Consider the following 23,069-nt stretch of genomic DNA (forward strand, 5'->3'; position numbering starts at 1 on the left):
CAAGTGGTTAAGTCATTGAGAGAGTGTCCTTTCTGGTTAAAATGGCAAGAAACTGTTTTTTCTTTGTGATCTTGTCTGATATCTGCTTTGTGGGCATTAATCCTTTAGCGAAGTGTCTGAGATGTTTGTCCAATGTACATAGCAGACGGACACTTTCGGCACATGATAGCATAGATTATATTTCTGGATGCGCAGGAATATGTGTTCTTGATCTTATAACTCACTTGGTTAGATCCAATAATGGTATCAGCAGAATGAATATGTGGACAAAGCTGGCAACAGGGTTTGTTGCAAGGGAAGGTACCAGGGTTGGTATTAGTGTGGTATGTCCTGTGGTTGTTGGTAAGAATCATCTTGAGGTTAGGTGGTTGTCTATAGGAGACTATGGGTCTGTCTCCATGGCTACATTTCTATCACTATTCTTGAGTTACAGGTATTACAGCTGACAAGTCAAAAACAAGACCGTTTAGTAAGTAATTTCATCTTTCTGTAATTTGCTGATGTTAATTTAGGTGCAACAACTATAAAAGCCAAAGATATATTTTAGATTTTCTCACATGGGTGTGACTCTAACACCTTGCTGAGACAGGCAGTGTAGCACTCAGAAGCTTAACCTTAAAGGATTTTCACACCTCCTTCACACTCTTCACACTCTTGTTTGATCTGCTCATCCAAACAAAGTGGGACTTCAGTGCAGCACAGATGTGGGTTTTCTCTTTTAGACTGTGTTTCCCAGCAGGGAGGTATATTTATATACTGAATAATCTATGCCAGCACTGGCTCTGGACCAGCCTTCATTTATAGTGGGGACATATATGAATACCTAAGGGTGCCTAAACAAAGAAAGCAGTCATGTAGCACTTTGAAGACTAACAAGTTTATTAGGTGATGAGATTTTGTGGGGCAGACCCACTTCTTCAGATCATATTCTGAAAGTGAATTGGCATGACCATTATATAACAGAGGGACACAATGAAAAAAGTAAAGAAATTGCACACTAATGCATCAGCTACCTAGAACAGAAGGTGGGAGGAGGGGTGAGGGGACAAAGAAGAGACAAGGAAGGAGGAAATTGCTTATTGTCAGGGTCAATTTTTGTTTTACCAAGATCAGACTAACACGGCTACCTCTGTTACTTTTCATCATGTAAGGATGCCTAGTCAGTCCCACCCTCGTTATTCTCTGCCACTCACCCTTTGCAAACACAGATGCACCTGTTTCTGCATACTCATGACTAGCCCATCTACCTCTTGCCTGCCTGTGATCCACTTGCAGGTTGGCATGTGTTCCTCTTTTGCTTCTCGATGGAGGCCCTGGCTTCTAGTGATGCTAGATGGCCAGGTGCCAGCTCCTACTACGGCTGCAGCCACTAGCTAAGAATGGACAAATTTCGAGATGGAGGCCAGACCAGTTCATGTGTATGCTTTGAGTTGCTCAAAATAGATAGCAGTTTTGTAAGAATGTATGTAGCGGTCAGAGCAGGGATGGGGAACCTAAGAACCAGGGGCCGGATGCTGACAACAGCATGCTGTTAGCAGGCACGCTCTCTTGTCAAAAATGTGAGTGCCACTCATTGGAAGTGGAAGAATTTTGCTGACAAATGGCTGCTACAATGCGCGACTCTTAGGGATGCAGCTGTGTCACTAAAAGCTGTGTAATGTAGACAAGCCCTTAGAGATTGAATGAAGGTAATAAAATGAAGACACAGGAAAATTGTCAATTTCTTTGCCATTTAAACTCTCACAGGGCCAGTGATGCCAGTTCCCCATCGTGGTAGCTAACTGGATTTCTGCAGCAGTTAAATATCTGGCACGGTGGAAAAAAATGGGTCACCAACTGAGTGGCACCAGGCGTGGGCTGGGCTCTGGGACCAAGATGGATCTTGAGTCCATCCAGCTCATCTTTGTCCCCCCATGGGGAAGAGATTTACATAGGTAGCTGAGAGATGTTGGACTCTGTGTTTAGTGCTCAGAACTGGAACATTGCACTGTCTTTGCATATCTTGCTTGTTTTACATTTCCAGGGGCATTTCTGATTGTGATGTGCCTATTTTCAGTGGAGCTTCTGATTTTGTGTTTCTCTGCACCATGCCAGTTTTTTCTTGGATCCTATCTTTTAATAAACCCAAACTGAAGTCAGAGAGCCCCAAGGGTTTTCCCCGATTAGCTATGAAAGACACTGTTACTTGCTAGATCAGGGGTTAGATTGCACTTGTTTGTGTGCATGTTTGCTTGCTTTAACTTGTACACATTTTTTTTCTTTTTTCCTAGTTAATAAACCCTTAGTTTATTATAGGATTGGCTTCAGAAGGTGCTTTTGGTGTGAGAGCTAGGGTACTGATTGATGTGAAGTAAGTGATTAATCTATTAGAATTAGAAGCAATCAGACTATTTTGTGATTGGTTTTTTGTGTGCATGTAAGTGACACGGGGTGGGCAATAATTTGTGATGGGGGGCCATGGCAAGATTTTGGTAAGTGGTCAAGGGCTACACTTTTTATGCAGGAGCTGTAGGGTCTGGGACAGAGGTTGGGTGCAGAAGGGAGCTTGGGGTAAGGGATTGGACTGCAGGAGAGAGTGTGGGGTCTGAGAGGGAGTTTGGGTGAAGTAGAAGGTTGTGACCTGGGCAAAGGATTGGGGTTCATGTTCCAGGAGTGGGTATGGGTGCAGGAGAGGATTTTGGCCTGAGTGGCAGGGAGGGGGAGGAGAGGGGATTAGGAGAGGGAGTTGGGAGGGAGGGAGGGAGTGTGGGAGGGAGTTGGGAGTGGGTTGCCCAGCTGATAGCACTCTCAGGCAGGCTTCCTTGTCTGCCAGCAGCCCTAGACTGCTGGCTGGCTGGCTGACTGTGCATGTGGCTCTCTGTGTTGCAGGGAGTGGGGAGGGAGGGAGAGGCTTCATGCACTGAAGCTGGCCAATGAGAGCTGAAAAATTGTGCTGCGCTACCTCTGCCCCCAACAAAATCTCCCATTGTCTGGTTTCTGGCCAATAAAATCAGAGAGATTTTGCTTGGGATGGGGACAATGTGCTGAAGCCTGTTCCTCCCTCCTTCCCTCTCTCCTCCCTGCAGCACAGAGAGCCATAGGGGGCAGGCAGCCGTTTTGATCGGCACTGCACCGTGAGCTGGAGGCTAAGATTTTTCAAAAGTGACTAGTGGATTTTGGGTGCTTCAGTTTTGAGTCTCTATCTCAAGACTCTTTAAAGGGGCTTGATTTTCAGGGGGGAGTGTTCAACACTTTTGTAAAATCAAGCACCTTGAAAGTACCTCAAGTTAGGGATCCAAAAAACTGAAGCACCCCAAATGACTAGTCACTTTTGGAAATCCAAGCATGAACCTTCAGGTAGTTTACGGGTCCCTAACAATGCACTTAGGCCAAAGAGATCAGAGGATTTGAACCCACATTTTACAATTTACCCATCAATACCACAATTCAGTGGTTTCACAAGCAGAGTAGGGCAGTTTTAACAGTTTAGGCTTTCATGTGTGAAACCAGTATTTCTGAAACAGTTGTATTGAAAGGGGCGGGCTGAGTGGAGGGGATGGAAAGTGTAACTTATAACAGCACAAAACCATTACAATCAGGGCTCGGCAAGCAGCAGCAAGCCTCGCTCGCCAGCCACGCGGTTTCGCGCCGTTTTGCGTTCTGCGCACGCGCAGATCGCTCTGCGCCGGCACTTCCAGGTTGTAATCAGGGTGAGTAGATTACATTATTTGTCGAGTCCTGATTACAATATAGTTCACCTTCCAGTTAGGACCTTTCAACAGTAATGGAGCAACACTGAACTGCAGACATTTGTGAGGGGAAGTCTGACATCCAGCCAGCACCTGCAGCACAGCACAACATGGGGAGGACAGAGTAGTAATCTTGGGGTAAATAAGTTTGTTTAGCTGTTTGGTTTTTTTTCTCTCCCTTTCAGGTTATCTAGTTGGGATTGTGTGTCTGGAGACTGTTTGCACCTTTGTTCCCTGGATCAGCCTCAGTCCCACTGTGTGATTAACAAGGGGGCTTGGCTGACCTAGGAGAGAAGGCCTTAAAAGCCAGAGGCTAAGCAACCAAGGGGAGCTAAGGTATGGGAAGACAGCAGGAAGTTTGAGAGGGAGTTTGTGGGAGTGAGACACAATATAATTGCTATGGTTAGGAAGGGCCTCATCACCAATGCTACTACCGTCTCCTTCATCTGCGCCTGTATCCAGACGGAGAACTTGGCCATGGATTCCTGTACTCAGATATTGGTGTGGTTTTGCAGAGACAGTGGCCTGCATTTCCCACTCACAGACGCCAGGCTGGCGGGGAGGGGACACGGCCATTCATTGTGAAAGGTGCTTGCTTGTGGAATCCCTCAGAAAGCAGGTTAGAGAGCAACAGGAGGTGGTGACTAGGCTAAGGAGCATCCAAACACACAAGGAATTCCTTGAGACAATTAATATGGAGACATCCAAGGCTGAGGAAGCTACTCTGGTGCAGAGGGCTGCTGCCACACCACCAGGGGAGGAGGAGGATGTGAATGTCACAGGGAAAAAACTGGCTGCTGATTACTTCTGGGTAGGATAGTAGTGGTTGGTGACTCTATTCTGAGTGGTACGGATGTGGCCAGTTCCCCAAGGCCTGATGAAATGCATCCTAGAATACTCAAGAAGCTGGGTTTGCTTAGTCTGGAGAAGAGAAAACTGAGAGGGGACATAACAGCTTTTAAGTACCTAAAAGATTGTCACAAGGAGGAGGAAGAAACATTTTTCTTCTTAACCTCTAAGAATAGAACAAGAAGCAATGGGCTTAAATTGAAGCAAGATAGGTTTAGGCTGGACATTAGAGGGGAAAAAAACTTCCTGAGGGTCAGGGTGGTTACACACTGGAATAAATTGCCTACAGAAGTTATAGAATCTCCATCACTGGGGAGATTTTTAAGAGCAGGTTTGTTAGACAAACATCTGTCAGGGATGATGTAGCTAAAAATAATCCTGCCATGAGTGCGTGGGACTGGAGTATATATCCTCCTGAGGTCCCTTGCAGTCCTACAATTCTATGATTCTGTGATAAGGGAAATTATGGTTAAGGACACTGAGGCAAAACTCTGTTGCTATGAAAGGTGCCATGGAATCTTTAATATTCATGCAGAGCAGCCATTACCAGCCTGGCTTTCACAAGTGCTGAGCAGCACAGTTCCTGTTTTATCTGACAAGAACTGAGGATGTTGCTCACCTTTTCCGGTCAGGGTACTAATACCAATACATTTCCAGCCCATCAGGCCAGTGCAATCTGAACAAACTCTACAGCTAAGATTTCATTAAAGGACTCCATCAAATGGCTTTATTAAATCCAGCTATACTGCAGCAACTGCCTTAGCCTCAGCTATTTGTTTTGTCATTTTAACAAAAAGGCAGCCAAGAGTTTTGATGGACAGTGATCTTTCTGGGGGTGGGTGATTTTATTTTGGTTTGTGTTTTGTTGCCTCCTTTGCTCTCCTCTATGGCATGTTACTGGTTTGAGAGTTAAGTTTTAAAATAAATAGGAGGCTTTTAACTACTTCTATTATAGCAGTGTCCAAGGCCTGTGGACAGCATCTGGACCAGATTTTGCCGGTGTACAAACATAGGGAGACCCTGTGCCCTGTACCAAGTTGTTCAAATCTAACCCTTGAATAAAGTCCCAAGCCTGTCGGCACCTCCAACTCCATGAAAGTTGTGTTCCGAAGCCTGGTGACAGGCTCATTGTAATAAGTAGGACTCTGTGATAGGTCAGATGAGTGTGCAGGTGCGGCTGCTTATAGGATCAGGGTCTAAGATGCTAAGCACAGCACACGTACAGTTATCTGGGGTTTTGCCAGGTGATAGCAGTGTGTATAAGAAACTCTGTAACTGATGTCATTTCAAAATCTGCCCGTTTTTAAGCCCAGGTAGTTTAGTTCTTTATAACCCCTGCTGCCTGCTCTTTGTGGTGTCTTAGCTCTCTAGGGGTACGTCTACACTACAGCGCTAATTCGAACTAACTTAGTTCAAATTAGTTAATTCAAACTAAGCTAATTCGACCTAACGCGTCTAGAACTAAAAACTAGTTCGAATTAGCGTTTTGCTAATTCGAACTAGCATGTCCACATTAAGTGGACCCTGAACCGGGGTTAAGGATGGCCGGAAGCAGTGCCGGCAGGGCATCAGAGGAGGACTTAGAGCATGGAGATGCTGTCTCAGGCTAGCTGAGGGCTGCACTTAAAGGGTCCCGACCCCCACCCCGGACAGACAGTTCTCAGGGGTGCCCCGCTTGCAAAGCAGTCCTGGCTTGGAGTGCCCGGAGTACCCACACTGGGCACATCACACCACTCGGTCATCAGCCCGGCTGCACTTGCCGCAGGCTGCCATCTGGGAAGAGGGAGCAATTGGGGGGCTGCAGGAGAGCTTCCACCCCCAGAAGCCCGCAGAGCCAGCCCAGTCCTCCCCATCGGGGGCTCGTACCCCATTCCTCCCTCACCTCCTTCCACTTACCCTTCCCTAGCCCCTTTTCTTGATGTACAAAATAAAGGACAATTGTGTTCAAAAATGGAATCTGTCTTTATTGAAAAAACTGGGGGAGACTGGGAAAAGGAGGTGGGAGAGGGGAAGAGAGAGGGTGGGAGAGGGGAGGGCAACTACAATGATCAGGAGTTGGGAACAGGTCCCATATGAAGAGAGGCTAAAGAGATTGGGACTTTTCAGCTTAGAAAAGAGGAGATGGAGGGGGGACAGGATAGAGGTCTCTAAAAGCAGGAGTTGGGTGGAGAGGGTGCATACAGAAAAGTTCGTCATTAGTTCCCATAAAGAAGGACTAGAGGACACCAAAGGAAAGGAATGGGTAGCAGGCTTCAAACTAGTAACAGAAAGTTCTTCTTCACAAAGCAAAGAGTCAACCTTGGAACTCCTTGCTGCAGGAGGCTGTGAAGGCTACAACTAGAACAGAGTTTAAAGGGAAGTGAGATCAAGTCATGGAGGTTGGGTCCATGGAGTGCTATTAGCCAGGGGGTAGGAGTGGTGTCCCTGGCCAAGGTTTGTGGAAGGCTGGAGAGGGATGGCACGAGACAAATGGCTTGGTCACTATCTTTGGTCCATCTCCTCCAGGGACCCTAGGGTTGGCTGCTGTCGGCAGACAGGCTACTGGGCTAGATGGACCTTTGGTCTGACCCAGGACGGCCATTGTAAGCTCAGGGCTCAGGGTCGGGGGTCTCAGTGGACCACCTTGATTTTCATGCACACCTGCTCCTGGGTGGCCAGGCTGGCAGCTCTCCTGCCCTAGCCGGCCACTTTCCTGTGCCTAGTGCGGAGATGGGGACGAGGTCCACGATGTCCGCACTAGCTCAGGCGGGTGCCCGCCTCTTGCGGTCCCGGGCAAGCTCCCAGGAGCTGCCAGCCTGGTCCCGGGAAAAGGGGGAGGGCTGGGGGGCATCGGATGGCTGGCTCAAGCCGTGCCAGGTGCAGGGTCTGCTGGCTGGGTGCTGGCAGGCTTGCACCTGGCATGGGCACCGTAGCCAGCCCGTGCCCCTTTAAGGGGTCCGGGGCTGGGAGGGGGGCAATAGAGTTTCCCTGGTGTTGGCCAGAGTGGCCACCAGGGAAACCTGGGGAGGGCTAGCCTCCCACTAGTTCAAATTAAGGGTCTACACAGCCCTTAATTCGAACTAGTAAGTTCGAACTAGGCTTAATCCTCGTGGAATGAGGATTACCTAGTTCGAACTAAGCGCTCCGTTAGTTCGAATTAAGTTCGAACTAACGGAGCGCTAGTGTAGCGCCTATGAAAGTTAGTTCGAACTAACATCTGTTAGTTCGAACTAACTTTGTAGTGTAGACATACCCTAGATGTGTGGTGAATTTCTTTTTTCTAAAATGTATCCTGCTCTTTTACAAGGCGCTTTACTGTCCAAAGGCAGAGACGTGGGCTAAAACTTTCAGAAATGCTTCCATGGGTGGTGGGTATGCTCGGTGGGTATGTTCAGCTCATACTTTACCCCCAGAATGCCTACTGTAAGCGTACTGAGGGAGAGTGTTGCTGCTCCCTGCACCCGCCCTACCTGTGCTCTAGGGCCAGGGAGGCTGGGGTCATCATACCTCCTCCTCCCTTCCTGTAGTGCTAGGGGGCAGAGCTGGAGGAGGTGTGTGGCTGGGGTTTTACCTCCTCTAGCCCTACCTTCTCCCATTGCCTATGAGTGTTTCAAGTGTGTTAGATGTCAAAGTCCCATTTTCAAAAGTAATTTAGGGCAGGGCTACACTGCAAATGCTGCACTGGTGCATAAAGCTGCAGACAGGCCCTTGGTGGGGTTTTTACAAGCACCTCTGCACCTAGCTTCCATTGAATGCTTGATAATTCCATCAAGGTGGCTGGAGTTTTGCGGTTGGCCTGACAGGATGAGAATTGCTAGGCTCGTGCTTCTGTTCTTTTTTGGAAATGTGAACTACATTCCAAGGGTTTGATGGTGGGGGGGGGGGGGGGGGGGGGTCCTGAGGGCCTAGGTGTCTCCTTGGCCCCTTACCAAACTTGGGAGTCGTAACAGCAGAGCCCCTTCACTCCTGGGATGACAGGGGGTAACCAGACTAGATTTGAGGGGCATTGTTAGCTTGTGCTTATGCTGCCCCCTGTACATCTTTGCTAATTTCTCTGGACCACTGGGCACCCCAGTCCTTATGGAGAAGCAGATCAGGGGCCTTGGGAAACCCCAGATGGGTAGAAGGGTTGGATCTGGGCTTTTAGCGTTTTCTGAGGAAACAGGGACACAGAAGGCTCCCAGAACTGCTTGGTCCCTGGTTGCGATGGTGTTCTTCAGTCTGATTGCCTCTCTGGGCCAGAGCTAGGGACTGGCTGTGGGATGGAGAGACTGTGGGGTGAGGTGCAGGGTGAGGGAGAGCTCAGAGCTGGGTGCAGAGCAATGTGGGGAAAAGAGCGTGGTGCTGGGTCAAGGTCAGTAGGTGGGGAGGGTGTAGAGCTGGGTGCGGACTGAGACTGCAGACTGGGTGCAGAGGCAGTGTGAGAGCGCTCAGGACAGGGTGGGGGAGCAGCAGAGGGAAAATGCTGGGCCTGCTTCTTTAGGAAATTTCTGGTTGTGCCCCTGCTACATTTGTTTCCTCTCATCTGCTGAGTTCCCCCCTGAAGTTCCTATTTTTTAGAAATTAATTTTCTGTGGTAAAGAGGTTTGCTAGACCAGTGGTCTCCAACCTTTTTAAGCATGAGCTCACTTCCACAATTTAAGTACAATTCAAAATCTACCTCAAACACCCCCTGCCCCTGCTCACTCCATCCTCTCTTCCTCCCTCCCCCATCCTCCCTCACTTTCACCAGGCAGGGGCAGCGGGCTGGGGGCCAGGCTCTGGTCTTGGGTTAAGGGATTTGGAATTTGAGAGGGGCTCTGAGCTGAGCTTGGGGCAGGCAGTTGTGGTGCTGGAGAGGATTCTAGGTGCAGGCTCTGTAAGGGAGTTTTGGTCCAGGGTGCTCGGGGGTAGGGCAGAGGCTTGGGGTGCAGGAGGGGGTTCATGACTGGGGTAAGGTTTCAGGATGTGAGCTCTGCCTGGGCACTGCTCACCTCAGGTGTCTCCTGGGAGGTGGTGCAGGGGGGGCTAAGGCAGGCTCACCCCTGCCCTGGCCCGGCACCACTCCCAAAGGCAGCCAGAAAACTCCCTCCATCCCAAGCCCTGTAGTGCCCCCCGCCTTACTCTGTGAAAATAGGATACAGGCTGGGAGATGGGGCACTTTGTTATCAGCTCCTTCCTTTCCCCTGCCCTGCACAACTAGCAGGAGGCTCCTGGAAGTGGGGGGAGGCAGCTCCAAGGCAAAGGGCAGGAGATGCACAGCAGTAGTGAGGAGGGGCAGCTGAAGCGCTGCACTTGATAGTCTCTTGGCCAAACCAGTCAGGATCACCTGTCAGAGGCTCCAAGACCTACCGGTAGATCCCGATCCACTGATTGGTGACCATTGTGCTAGATGATTCCTTGACTATCTTTAAGATGAATAGACTGATACTGACTCAGTTCCTCCCCCCACCCAGTTTTTCCTTACCTGTACTCTGCCGGTAGTTCTTTCTACAGGGCCGTCCCTCCTCTCTAATCATTCAGATTTCTTTTCTGTGTTCTGTTGAAGACAGAGTTTGTTCAGATTGCACTGGCCTGACGGGCTGGAAATGTATTGGTATTAGTACCCTGACCGGCAAAGGTGAGCAACATCCTCAGTTCTTGTCAGATAAAACAGGACCCGTGCTGCTCAGCACTTGTGAAAGCCAGGCTGGTAATGGCTGCTCTGCATGAATATTAAAGATTCCATGGCACCTTTCATAGCAACAGAGATTTGCCTCAGTGTCCTTAACCATCCTTAAAATTAGAGATGAAAGACTTGTTAAATCAGCTACCTCATCTGCCTGCTAGTGCAGTACACTGCAGCCTATTTTCTCCAGAACTGTCTAGCCAAACTTTCAGTAAGGGCCATTCCAACCCACCCAGTATTAAGCCTTAACTCTTCTTAAAACAACACCTTTTCCTCCTTGACAATTTAATAACATTCTTCATCCATTTGTAGATAGCGACTATATTTCTCTTTGGTTGTAGCTTAACCAATTCACTCCCCACAGGGTGTGCTACTCCCACTGATGGGTTGTTGCACTGGAATATATGTGGAAGCACCTGCTCATCTTTCTGGAGATGCAGCTATCTCATTACAGGTACCTGTTTGAACTACATCGCTGTATTAGAGCAGCATGTCACAAACATAAAGACATGTATCTCCACAGCCCCCTGTGAGGGCAGCCTGCCTGTATGTATTAATGAATCCAGTTTTACAGAAGGGGAGCTGAGTCCTAGACAGATGAAGCAATTTGCCATGGGTCCTATGTAGAGTCTGTGGCAACACCAGGAATCAGATCTTTTGCTCGGTGTCTTTACCGTAAGATCATCTTTCTGCACTATGTTTACTTGTTTCCTTTCTCCTCTTTGCCATCTTCTCTGTATTAAAGGGACTTGCATAGGCATTGGTTTTGGTTTTGGATCTTATTGGACAGTAATCTACCCTGTCACCATGGGCTTTATTCTTTGTGAAATCTTGAATATAAATTAAAATAAAAACAAAACCCTTGCAGACTGTCATATTATAAGGTAGATAGGTTCTGTCCCTTTGCTGTAGTGCCTGATGGTCATATACACTAAATCCATGAATATTTCAATCCATCCTTAAAGATTTCTGGTGGTGGTGCTTGATTAGTTCTCATGGCAAATTATTCTGCACAGCAAGATTTCCTCCCTCCACTCCCATAATGACTAATCTAAACTTTCCTTTTTCTAGCTTTATGGCTGTTACCCATTCAACTGTAACCTTTAAGCATCTTAAATGTCACTCAGATACTAGGAGGATGGTACTTACAGAGTTCCTTGGATAAATGAGACCATGAGTAAATATTGCTGTTTCTTCTGCTGTCCTCGTGTGGGATATAGAATACAACCAGCTGCCACTCAATAGGGGAAATAACATTTCCTGGGTTGAAATGCAGACCGTTCTTAGGCTATTTATTTACTCCCACATAGCAACGTCAGCAACGTCTGCTCACGTCTGTCCCTGGTTGTAGGGTGAAATAATGATGTATGGAGGATGTTGTGTTGTGGGGTGTAACCCATGGTAGCTGGCTAGCTCAGCTGGTTAGAGCATGGTGCTAATAATGCTGACATGGTAGGTTCATGCTGGACACTGGATGCTCTCAGACTCTGCCACCTTGTGTCCTATAATGCTGAATGCCTTAAAATGCTCTGCTGCTCCAGCTCCCTATCTGGATGCTCGCAGGGAGAAGGGAAGCTTCTGAAGAGAAATGTGACTGAAGATAGTTTTAAATAAGAGAGAAAATCTGTCTTAAAAAGAGCCAACATGGCTCTTTCTACCCCACTTACGTGTTACTTTAAATATTAGGGCCTCTGTGAACTCAGCTGCAAAGGAAAAACTGTTGGTCACCAGAGAGGTGCAGGGAGATAGGGAGGAAAGGCCTAGAAGAAAAAGGAAGGTAGTAAATTTTATCTGGATGAAGACTGGAAATTAGGGGTGTTTAATTGTGTAACCACTGGAAAATTTCAGTGGTTACATGGTGGGTGGGGGAACAGATGGCTCTGTGGGAGCTGGTGCATGCAGGGAGCTGACTTAAAAGCTTGCTCCCTGCCCACACTGGCTCCTGCCTACAATTGAAAAAAACAACAACAACAAATGGTCTGGTAGCACTTTATACACTAACAAAACATGTAAATGGTATCATGAGCTTTCGTGGGCACAGCCCACTTCTTCAGATGTCCGGAGTTATGAGTTTAGGATGTGAACACCCAAAATAAATAGGAGAGGGGAAGGGGAGGGAAGAAAAAGAAAGGGGGGTGGGAGACAGAGAGCAGAGGGAATCAGTAAGTATCTGAAGATTGGGTAGTTAAAACAAAGCAGATAAGAATCAAAGTCAATAGATAGTGTCCTTCCTGACATGGGAGTCCACAGAAAGAGGAGCTTTAATGGATGTTAAGTTGATAGTGTCTCAAACAACTTTCATCACGACTGAGTCCATTAGCACGTGAGTTGAATTTGTGGATGAACTCTAATTCCAATGCTTCCCTGTGGATCTGGCATGTAGAACTGGTTTGTAACAAGACAGCTACCTACAGATCTTTTAAAGATTGATTCGGAAGATTGAAATGTTCCCCAATAGGTTTCTGTATGTTTCTTTTATGTATATCTGATTTGTGTCCATTGATTCTTTCCCGCAGAGACTATCCAGTTTGTCCAATATACATAGCAGTGGGGCACTGCTGGCATTTGCTGGCATAGATCAAATTACTGGATGTATAGTCAAATGACCTTTTGATTTGGTAGCTTATGTTGTTGGCTCCAGTGATGAATTCGCCAGTTTCTATAGACTGAGAAATGGGTCTGGGATGGAAGCTGGAGGCATGAAGGTAAGTGTAGCGGTCGGTGGGTTTCTGATATAGGGTGGTGGAAATTTGTCCATTATTTAACTGTACTGTAGTATCCAGGAAGTGGATTTCTCCTGTGGACTGGTCCAGGCTGAGGTTGATGGTGGGGTGGAAGTTGTTGAAATCCTTGTGGAATTCTTCAAGAATGTCTTTTCCATGGGTCCATATGATGAAGATGTCATTGATGTAGCGTAAGTAAAATAAGGGTGTTAGGGGGTGAGAGCTGAGGAAACGTTGTTCAAGGTCAGCCATAAAGATGTTGGCGCATTGTGGTGCCATGCGAGTGCCCATGGCTGTGCCGCTGACTTGGAGATAGAAATTGTTTCCGAATTGGAAGTAGTTGTGGATGAGGACAAAGTCGCAGAGCTCTGTAATCAGGTGCAATCTGTCTTCATGTAGAATGTTGGTGTAAAAAGCTTCTATGTCCATAGTGGCCAGGATGGTATTTTCAGGAAGATTACTGATGCTTTGAAGTTTCCTCAGGAAGTCAGTGGTGTCACGGAGGTAGCTATGAGTGCTGGTAGCATAGGGTCTGAGGAGGGAGTCGATATAGCCAGATAATCCTGTGGTGAGTGTGCCAATGCTTGAGATGATGATGGGCCATCCAGGCTTACCAGGTTTGTGTATTTTGGGTAGCAGATAGAAAGTTCCTGGTCGGGTGTTAGTGTTAATTTGTTTACCTCCGCGATACCACCGACTTCCTGAGGAAACTTCAAAACATCATAACTTCAAAACATCATAACTGCACCTGTGTTCCTTGTCCCTGGTCCAGCAAAGCCACCCACTCTCAAGCTTCCAGGTCTCCAGTCATCACCTCTCTTGGACAAACACCCACATCTTTCTCCCTCCTGACCAGGGTATATCCAGGCTGCACAGTTCCCTGATTACACTGAGTTCCCCAGCAAGACAGGTAGTCTACACAGGCAATGTCTCTGCTTGGCTTTTTCTTGGAAGGCTGTGAATGGTGTAAGTGCCCTCCCAGCTCTTTTTAAGCAAGCACATTTATTTTTAAGGTAAAAGCATCACAAACATAACCTATTAAAACAATAAAAAGCCTGCTGTGCACAAGCTAACAAGCTTACCACAGATCATTCCTGACCCCCGTCATCTTCTCAAGGGCTCTGGTAGATATCAATCTCTCCATGCTTCCCTAAACACTGCTTCCCTCCCCCACTAGGCAGAAGTTCCTTTCTGTTTGCTGTATGAGACCAAAGACCCTATGCCATTTTAAATTCAGGCTGTGGATGAAAAAATATCTTTCTGTGTCCATTGGTCTCTGGAGAATCAAGTCTGATCCTGCCCCAGGTTAGAGCCTTTCTCTCTGGAGGGGGAGTCAATTACAACCTGGTTGATTTTCCTTAATTGCCATCCACTCTTTTTAGTTCCTGGAAAGCTGACGGGTAGTCCTCCACCATGGAGCAGGACACAATCATGAAAACGTTTCAGTTAAAACAATGGATGCTAAAAATAATGCAGGAAATTGTCATAGAGGTCACACAAACATTGGGTTATCTCTTTCAGCCTTACAGAGACTCGTGCCTAACACAGAGCCTTCTGTTCTAACTCGGTTTTATATCGTGGCCCTGATTGTGATATCTCAGTGTTGTCCTTCCAATAAAGCATCAAACAGCCAAGCTACTATCATTGACATGTGGCTCCATCTTCAATTGTCCTTTTAATGGGCAGTTTTTCATATCTGTGTATGTGCATGAGGAAGGGGCTTTTGCTTCTGAAGTTTGTGACTGTGTGCGTGTGAAATAGAGAGATGTTTTTTATTTGTGAAGGCTGATACAAAGAATTGTACTTTCTACTGGAATGGAAAGTGTTGAGATTTTGTCATTTCACTCAGTTCATGTTAAAAAAAAAAAATTCAAATGCCCCAAACTAGTTCTAGCTAGAATTCTGAGCCAGTCTCCCCAGTTCCTCCCCTTCTCCTGCATATCCTCACACCCCACCTCCCAGCTGCAGCACTGGCACTGGAAAAAGATCTGAGCCCCAGCTGAAGTTTTGGGGCCATGATGGGTAGCGAGGGTTCCTCCAGCCCCAGGGCCATAATGGGGAAGGAGATGTTTCCAGGGATCCCAACACTGCCACTTCCCCCCTCCAGTGGTTTGAGATTTGGCCTCCAGCGTCCACTATGCACTGCCAATGCTACCAAACTAGCAATGACCCCTCCAGTTCAAAGTGTAGACATCTCTGTGCACACATCACTCAGGAATGAATTTGTTCGGGAGAGCTCGGGCTCCTTTTCTTGCATGTGTTTCTTCTTCTCCCATGTCTCATTTGATTTCTCCTTTTACAGGTGAAGTGAGTAGAGGTGCTTAGCCTGGAGCTCTATAGTCCCTAACCTAACGCTATCCCAGATTAGCCCTGATCCTAACGGCAGGCTGGGATCCCACCCTAGAGCATCCCACCTTCTTTAACTCCAACCCTAAGCCACAAAGCCCTAAGCCTACCCCTACCCTTTGTAACTGACTCTTGCTGAGGGACTCCTACCAGCTGTAGCCTTAAACTATCCTATGCTCTGTGACCCTAATGTTCAGGGGCTTTGCTCCTCTGAGCTGACCTGTGTAAGAGAGACTATTTTTGTTCCACTAGTCCCTGCACGAAGGTCAGTGGCCTGTGATTGAACTGGAGCCTTATTTCTCTTATGCAAACTATCGACTCAGCAACAGTCTGATGCAGTTTTGCTGCGTGAGTGAAACTCTCTGTAAGTCAAAGCACAAGCAGACATTGACAGTCATTGAAAAAGGGCATTTAAGGTCACAGATAAGCTCAACAGTTGCCTTCTGTGAACTCATGCATGTGTGGATGCTCAGGAAATGAGATGTTGTGTGCTGGAAGGTGTTTCTTTTGAAGGTGCTCATTTTGCTTTTGCAATATTTGTAGAAAAGCAAGTGAGCAAACCTCTTGTGGCTTTTCATTTCACCACAGTATTGTTTGGCGATTGTGTTGGTAACCCTTCTGCCGCGTAGGCCTGGCAGTAACCAGGGCTGGGTTCAATATCTTGGGGTCCATCTCACACAGAACCGGCTCGAGCCCCCACCCAGTAATCTGGGAAATTCACGCACCCCTGGGTGCCTCTGAGAGGCAATGCTTCCCCACTCGCAAGCACTGAGTCTGAGTGTAGGAAAGAAACATTTAATGAGACAGAGAAGTCATATGGCATTAACTTGGGGAAAACACCACAGACAGAGTTCATAACCCATACATGAGCTAAGCCCTGCCCCCCCCCGCCAAGAATCGCCTGAAGTCTGAAGAGTCTGACACCCCAAATGTCTCTGTCCCTGGTCTGTGCCACCCAGAGTCCCAAAGTTCACCTGCAGGGTTTCACCTCCCAACCTGGGTAGAAATGAGGGATGGGGGGATAGACAGGGAGCAACTTATGACACTCCTCCATGCTCCATCAGCTGTCTCGTCCCATGCCACCGGATACTCCACTGGTTGCCCGCCGCTGCTCCTCGCCTGCTGCTGCTCTGTGCCACGCGCTGGTTGCCGGTCCTCACTTGCTGCCACTCCTACTGGCCACACCGTGGGCCAGTGATTCCCACCAGCCACTCTGCTGGCCGCTGCCACTTGGCTGGCTGCAGTGATTCTGGCTCTCAGCCAAACCAGTGATTTCAGCTCTCAGTGACTTCAACTTTTTAGCCACCAGCTGGACTGGCAAAGGAATCCAGCTTCTACCAGACTAGCAAAAGAAAAGACTCCTCAGAGAGTCTGCTTTAGGTCTGTCCTGAAAACAAAGGGGGAAAGGGGCAAGTTGGGCCAGTCTTACAGCTCACACCTGGTAGGTGTGAAGCAGGCTGACTCAAGCCCTTTAACCAGCTCAGTTCACTCAACTCTGGAAGGGGGGAGGCTTGTTCCTCAGAGACCTCTTACAATGATGGTGGTGTCTCCCCTGCAAGCACTGGTGGCATGTTTTACAGTTCCCACATTTAGGGGTATCATGATTAGTGACCCCCAAAACAGCCCCACATTATTTACAATTCTCCACATACCATTCCAACACTGACCCTCCATCAGCCCTGGCTGAATGGGATTTACATAGCCACAACTCATAGTCTCTCCCCATCCTGGTGTGAGCTGTATTTACATACCAATAGTTAACAGTTAATTATCTTGCAGATCTAAACAATTGTAGCGGGCACACCCACCCCTCCTTTTAGTTGGCTGATAGCAAGCAGCAGTTCAGCCCCTGCTCACATCTTTATTAGAAGGTTAGATCCAAGATAAAACCGCATGGCACCGAGCAACACAATCACAAACAAACTTGACAGCAAACAAGAGCACAGAATCAGTCAGAAATGCCCTTGAAAATGTAAAATAAGAAATGCAAATGCAAGGAATATTCCAGTTCTGAACCCCAAAACACAGAGTCTCTCAGCTACCACGTAAATCTTCTCCCCACAGGGGACAAAGACGAGCCAGATGAACTTAAGGTCCATCTTGGTCCCAAAGCCCAGTCCACGCCAGCTGCTACTCAGCCGGTGATCCATGTTTTTTCCCCACAATTGCCAGTCACTAACAGCTGCAGAAACCCGGTTAGCTACTATGATGGGGAACTGACGTGGCTGCTGAAGATGCTTGTGGCAGCGGTGCTGCCAAAGGCGGTATAACACTACGGCATGGGCCAGGCGCACCATGTCCCAGCATGCCGCCTTCTTCCTTTTTTGGGCAGGGCTCATATGTATGTCTTAGTCATGCTGCGTCTAATGTCCTTTTGCTTGATATTAGGGTCAATGCACAGTGTATTAGCACCATCTTGGGGGGGAGAGGGACAACAGCAGGGCTTGGAAAGTGCTGTTAATCATTGATTTTCCCTGCCACTAGTGGCTGAGCTCAGGTGCAGTCAGGGAATGTATGAATGCAGGAATTCAGGAGTCACCTCAAGAATCAACCAAAATCTGGCAATGCCTCGGTGCTGGGAGATCCTGGGTTAGTGATAGGTTGGGGCAAGGACTGGTCTGTACTTCTGGCTTGCTAACGGAACCCATGTTATTGCTGGTGAAGATGGAAAGTGCTAAGTATTATTTATTGCCCATTTACTGCATAGTCTGGGGACTCTAGTGGAGTTGATTGCAGGAAAGAGATCCAAGTGGACCCTGAAGGAAACTTGTGCCAGTGAATGTTATACATTGCTATAAAGTCCCAAACGGCATAAGATCCAGCAGTTTCACAATCTCTCTTCTATTGTTACCTGCACAAAATTCTCTGTTATTTGAACACTTTAGGGGCATGTCCCTTTACCATCCATCCATAGGACTGTTTAGGCAGCTGCAGTGGGCCCCCAAAATGTGTGGTCTGTGGTGGAGGCTCCAAACTGTCCTACAGAGGCATACATCTGTGGAAGTCATAGGAGAATCTGTCCCTAAGTATTTGGTTCTGACTTGGATAATTATGGCAAAGTATCAGTTGAAATAACCTTTGCCCCAAACCCACTGGCTACGTCTACACTGGCCCCTTTTCCGGAAGGAGCATGTAAATTTCATGAGTCGTAGTAGGGAAATGCGCGGGGGATTTAAATATCCCCCGCGGCATTTAAATAAAAATGTCCGCCGCTTTTTTCCGGCTTTTAAAAAAGCCGGAAAAGAGCGTCTACACTGGCCCCGATCCTCCGGAAAAAGCGCCCTTTTCCGGAGGCTCTTATTCCTACTTTGAATAAGGAATTCCTTTGAAGTAGGAATAAGAGCCTCCGGAAAAGGGCACTTTTTTTCCGGAGGATCGGGGCCAGTGTAGACGCTCTTTTCCGGCTTTTTTAAAAGCCGGAAAAAAGCGGCGGACATTTTTATTTAAATGCCGCGGGGGATATTTAAATCCCCCGCGCATTTCCCTACTACGACTCATGAAATTTACATGCCCCTTCCGGAAAAGGGGCCAGTGTAGACGTAGCCACTGATTCTTCTGTTGTGTCAAGAGCTGGATCTATGGGGACGTTTTCCTGCAAGAGTAGAACTAATGGCAGATTGCCACAGATGGTTGTGTAACATGGACACCTCCTTTCATAGAATACTAGGACTGGAAGGGACCTTGAGAGGTCATCAAGTCCAGTCCCCTGCCCTCATGGCAGGACCAAATACTGTCTAGACCATCCCCGATAGACATTTATCTAACCTACCCTTAAATATCTCCACAGATGGGGATTCCACAACCTCCCTGGGCAATTTATTCCAGTGTTTGACTATCCTGACAGTTAGGAACTTTTTTCTAATGTCCAACCTAAACCTCCCTTGCTGCAGTTTAAGCCCATTGCTTCTTGTTCTATCCTTAGAGGCCAAGATGAACAAGTTTTCTCCCTACTCCTCATGACACCCTTTTAGATACCTGAAAACTGCTATCATGTCCCCCCTCAATCTTCTCTTTTCTAAACTAAACAAACTCAATTCTTTCAGCCTTCCTTCACAGGTCATGTTCTCTAGACCTTTAATCATTCTCGTTGCTCTTCTCTGGACCCGCTCCAATTTTTCCACATCTTTCTTGAAATGCGGTGCCCAGAACTGGACACACTACTCCAATTGAGGCCTAACCAGCGCAGAGTAGAGCGGAAGAATGACTTCTCGTGTCTTGCTCACAACACACCTGATGATGAATCCCAGAATCATGTTTGCTTTTTTTGCAACGGCATCACACTGCTGACTCACATTCAGTTTGTGGTCCACTATAACCCCTTGATACCTTTCTGCCGTACTCCTTCCTAGACAGTCGCTTCCCATTCTGTATGTGTGAAACTGATTGTTCCTTCCTAAGTGGAGCACTTTGCATTTGTCCTTATTAAACTTCATCCTGTTTACGTCAGACCATTTCTCCAATTTGTCCAGATCATTTTGAATTATGACTCTATCCTCCAGAGCAGTTGCAACCCCTCCCAGCTTGGTATCATCTGCAAACTTAATAAGCGTACTTTCTATGCCAATATCTTTAGATGTATCTGGATGAATTTAGCCCTGTGGATAGTGCCAGCATAGTGAGTGAATTTAACATAGGGCTGAATTTGGCCTAGTAGCATAGAAATTCTATGATAATTATAACAATTGCTTATTATAATCTAGAGATGGGCCTGAAGCCAACAACCCTGGACTAGACCAATAAGCTGAAACAAACCCTCTGTCTGATTACCCCCTAAATTTGGAGTATTTGCAATCCATGCTGGGATTTAATCCTTCTGTAGCAAATTCAGTGTTGAACCTTCATCAGAGTTGCACTGCAGAGTTGAACTTAGTGCAGAGTTTGGCCTGTTATGATGCGTCACCATAGGAGCCAGGTAGTGCCAGCGTGTCAACCCGGTTTCCATTGTATTTGCAGTTAAAACAGAAGTGAGAGAACCTTGATTTGAATACCGATTTCAGACTCAGAAGGTCAAACCAAATGGGTTAGTTAGAATACAGGGAGTTGAATAATGCGCCTTCTAAGTAGCCCCTTTTGGGCTCTGTTATCGGTCTCTAGCAGTTTGGTGGATGTGCCCACTACTGTCTCATCAGGAAACAAAGACGAAGACACGGATGAGTCTGTCTTCAGTCACCCCCTCCTTTTCTGGCCATCTGGCTCTGACACTGACCTTCACACCTTATCTTTATGATGATACATTTCTCATTCACACAAAAAGTCTTTCTGACAGAGACCTTCAAAGGTATACAAATAGCAGTGTTTATAAAAAGCAAAAGGCATTGTAATTTAAACCTTAATCAAAACAATTCACAATGAAGGCCCAGGGCCTTCAATATTTCTAATCTCATTAACATAAGCACAATACCAAAACCCTGTATCTTTACTTACTAAACTTTAAAACAAAGAAATGTATATTTAACTAAAGGGATTAATTGATAAAATGTTAAATGAGTAACATTACATTACTAGATGATTAAACCTAAAATGCACTGAGTATTTTGCATGCACGGGGAATGCTGAAAAATTATAGATGAGCAATCCAGGACACTAAAAGTTTTCTTAACAAAGATATTTTAGAGTTATTTTAAAAGCTTCATAAACCTTTCCCCCCTCTTTTATTTAGCTTGTTGCCAAGTTGGTTACTGTTTATTAAGTTGTAACCAAAATCTTGAAATGCATCAATGTGTCTGGGAAGGTTGGTTTTAAAAAAATCTTACTGTGTATTAGTTGTGATCTGTGGTTTCACTTCCTTAAGCTGACAGATCAGCTACCGTTTGGCATCAAACAACAGTAGCTGTTTGTCACTGAACAACTATAGCTCTGCAATTCTTAGCGAGCATGTTCCTCATTCCCTGGCCATCATATGTCACTACTTTTAATCTGTCAGACTACTTTTCCAATAGGCATGTGTAAGGGGACTGTTAGCCCCTTAACTAGAACTCCGTGAGAGTTTTTGGTTCACCAGCTCCCAGTGTCAAAAGGGGAAGGGTCCATGAGAAATCAGGGCCCTGAGACTGACAGACCCCAGAGACAATGGAAAGCAGCCAACACTCCAGTTTGGCCTGATTGACAGGTTGGACAGGCCAGTGAGGAAAGTGAGAGGCCAGGCCCTGTCCTCCCTGTGAGCTGGGATTTTTCTGGGTCCCTCTGAGCAAGGAGAGAGCTGAGAGACAGCTAAGAGGAGCAAGCTGTGTGGAGAAGCAGTCCTGCAGCAACAGAGCCAGGCACACACAGCCCAAGGAGCGCAGACCCTGTGTTGAGTAGCAGACTGGCAGTGCTCCGAGAGTGATTACTGCTAAACACAAATTAAACAGAGCATACATTCCTTTGTTTGGGATAGACATGTTCCAAACTGAGGTTGGGATGCATGTATTTTTAAACACCACACAGTAGAATCTTATAACAAACTATGACATGCAATATTGTCACAAACATTTTATCATGGTAATAATGAATGGCAAATGATGAATTTTCAAATGATACCTTACATGGCATATGTTGTACAGAGACGGTTACAAAACAGGATAGAGTGTAAGCACATATACATTCTGGCTACGTCTACACTATGAGTTTTCTCGGCAAAAAATATGCTAATGAGGGACTCATTTGTATGAGTCGCAATCTCATTTGCATATTTTCTGCCGATCTGTTTTTGCACAAAAACAAGCAGTGTGGACATTTTTTTATTTTGGGCACAAAACCCCCTTTTCCTGCAAGATTGGTAAACCTCCCTTTTTTGGGAGGCTTCAGGATCTTGCAGAAAAAGGGTTTTTTTGGGCAAAAAGAAAACATCCACACTGCTTGTTTTTGTGCAAAAACGGATTGGCAGAAAATATGCAAATGAGATCATGACTCATGCAAATGAGTCCCTCAGCATATTTTTTGCTGAGAAAACGCTTAGTATAGACGTAGCCTTTGTCACACTCTTCTTTTCCAGCACTCCTTATTTATTCTTATCTTCACCTCTTTCAATGCCTCCTTGCTGCTTTACATTCCACTCTCTCAAAAACACTCCTGAATGATATTAGCCTGTTTTGCCACCATATCACTTTGTTGATTCATTCATATTCAAGTTGTGATCCACTATAAGCTCCAGATAGATCCTTTTCAGCAGGGCTACCACTTAGCTAGTTACTTCCTTTATTGTAGCTGGACAGTTGATTTTTCTTCCCAAGTATAGTATTTTGCACTTGTCTTTATTGTATTTCATCTTGGTGATTTCAGATCAATTCTCCAACTTATTAAAGCTATTTTGAATTCTAATCCTGTCCTCCAAAGTGCTAGCAACTCCACCCAGGTAATGTCATGGGCATTTTATAAGCATTCTCTTCATTCCATTGTCTAAGGTACTAATGGAAATGTTGAATAGTACCAGACAAGCCCCTGCATGACCACACTAGATACATCTCTTCAGTTGATAGTGAACCATTGATAACTCTTCTTTGACTATAGCCTTTCAGCTAATTGTGTACTCTCCTTATAGTAATTTAATTGACCATATTTCCTTAACTTTCATATGAGAATATCATGTGTGACTGAACCTTACTAAAATCAAGATATATCATGTATAATGCTTCCTCCATCCACTAGACCAGTACTCCTGTCAAAGAAGGAAATTAGGTTGATTAGGCTTAATTTGTTCTTGACAAAACTATGTTGCCTTTAATTTATCATTCTATTATCTTCTACAAATTGATTGTTTAATAATTTGTTCCAGTATCTTTCCTGGTATTGACATTACGTTGACTAATCCAGAGATCC

The 23,069-nt window shown here is 46.3% G+C and overlaps 1 protein-coding gene across 8 annotated transcripts in view; it reads right to left on the bottom strand.

The window, feature by feature from the left end:
- The window catches only part of CX3CR1 (C-X3-C motif chemokine receptor 1), a 32,889-nt gene extending 21,384 nt beyond the window's left edge, over positions 1-11,505 (bottom strand). For 5 of the 8 annotated variants that reach the window (XR_012901894.1, XR_012901893.1, XR_012901892.1 and 2 more), the window contains exon 1: positions 11,353-11,505. Coding sequence is in view for 1 of the 8 variants with exons in the window: in XM_006121756.4 (XP_006121818.1) it covers positions 11,353-11,378 (26 nt within the window). In the remaining 7 variants the exon portion in view is untranslated. Of the gene's footprint in view, positions 1-10,002; positions 10,311-11,352 lie in introns of all 8 variants that reach the window. The other 3 variants (XR_012901895.1, XR_012901896.1, XR_012901897.1) reach the window with 3 other exon arrangements.
- Between the last annotated feature and the right edge of the window lie 11,564 nt (positions 11,506-23,069).

This window comes from Pelodiscus sinensis, chromosome 2 (genome assembly GCF_049634645.1).
Source record: "Pelodiscus sinensis isolate JC-2024 chromosome 2, ASM4963464v1, whole genome shotgun sequence".
Classification (NCBI taxonomy): domain Eukaryota; kingdom Metazoa; phylum Chordata; order Testudines; family Trionychidae; genus Pelodiscus; species Pelodiscus sinensis.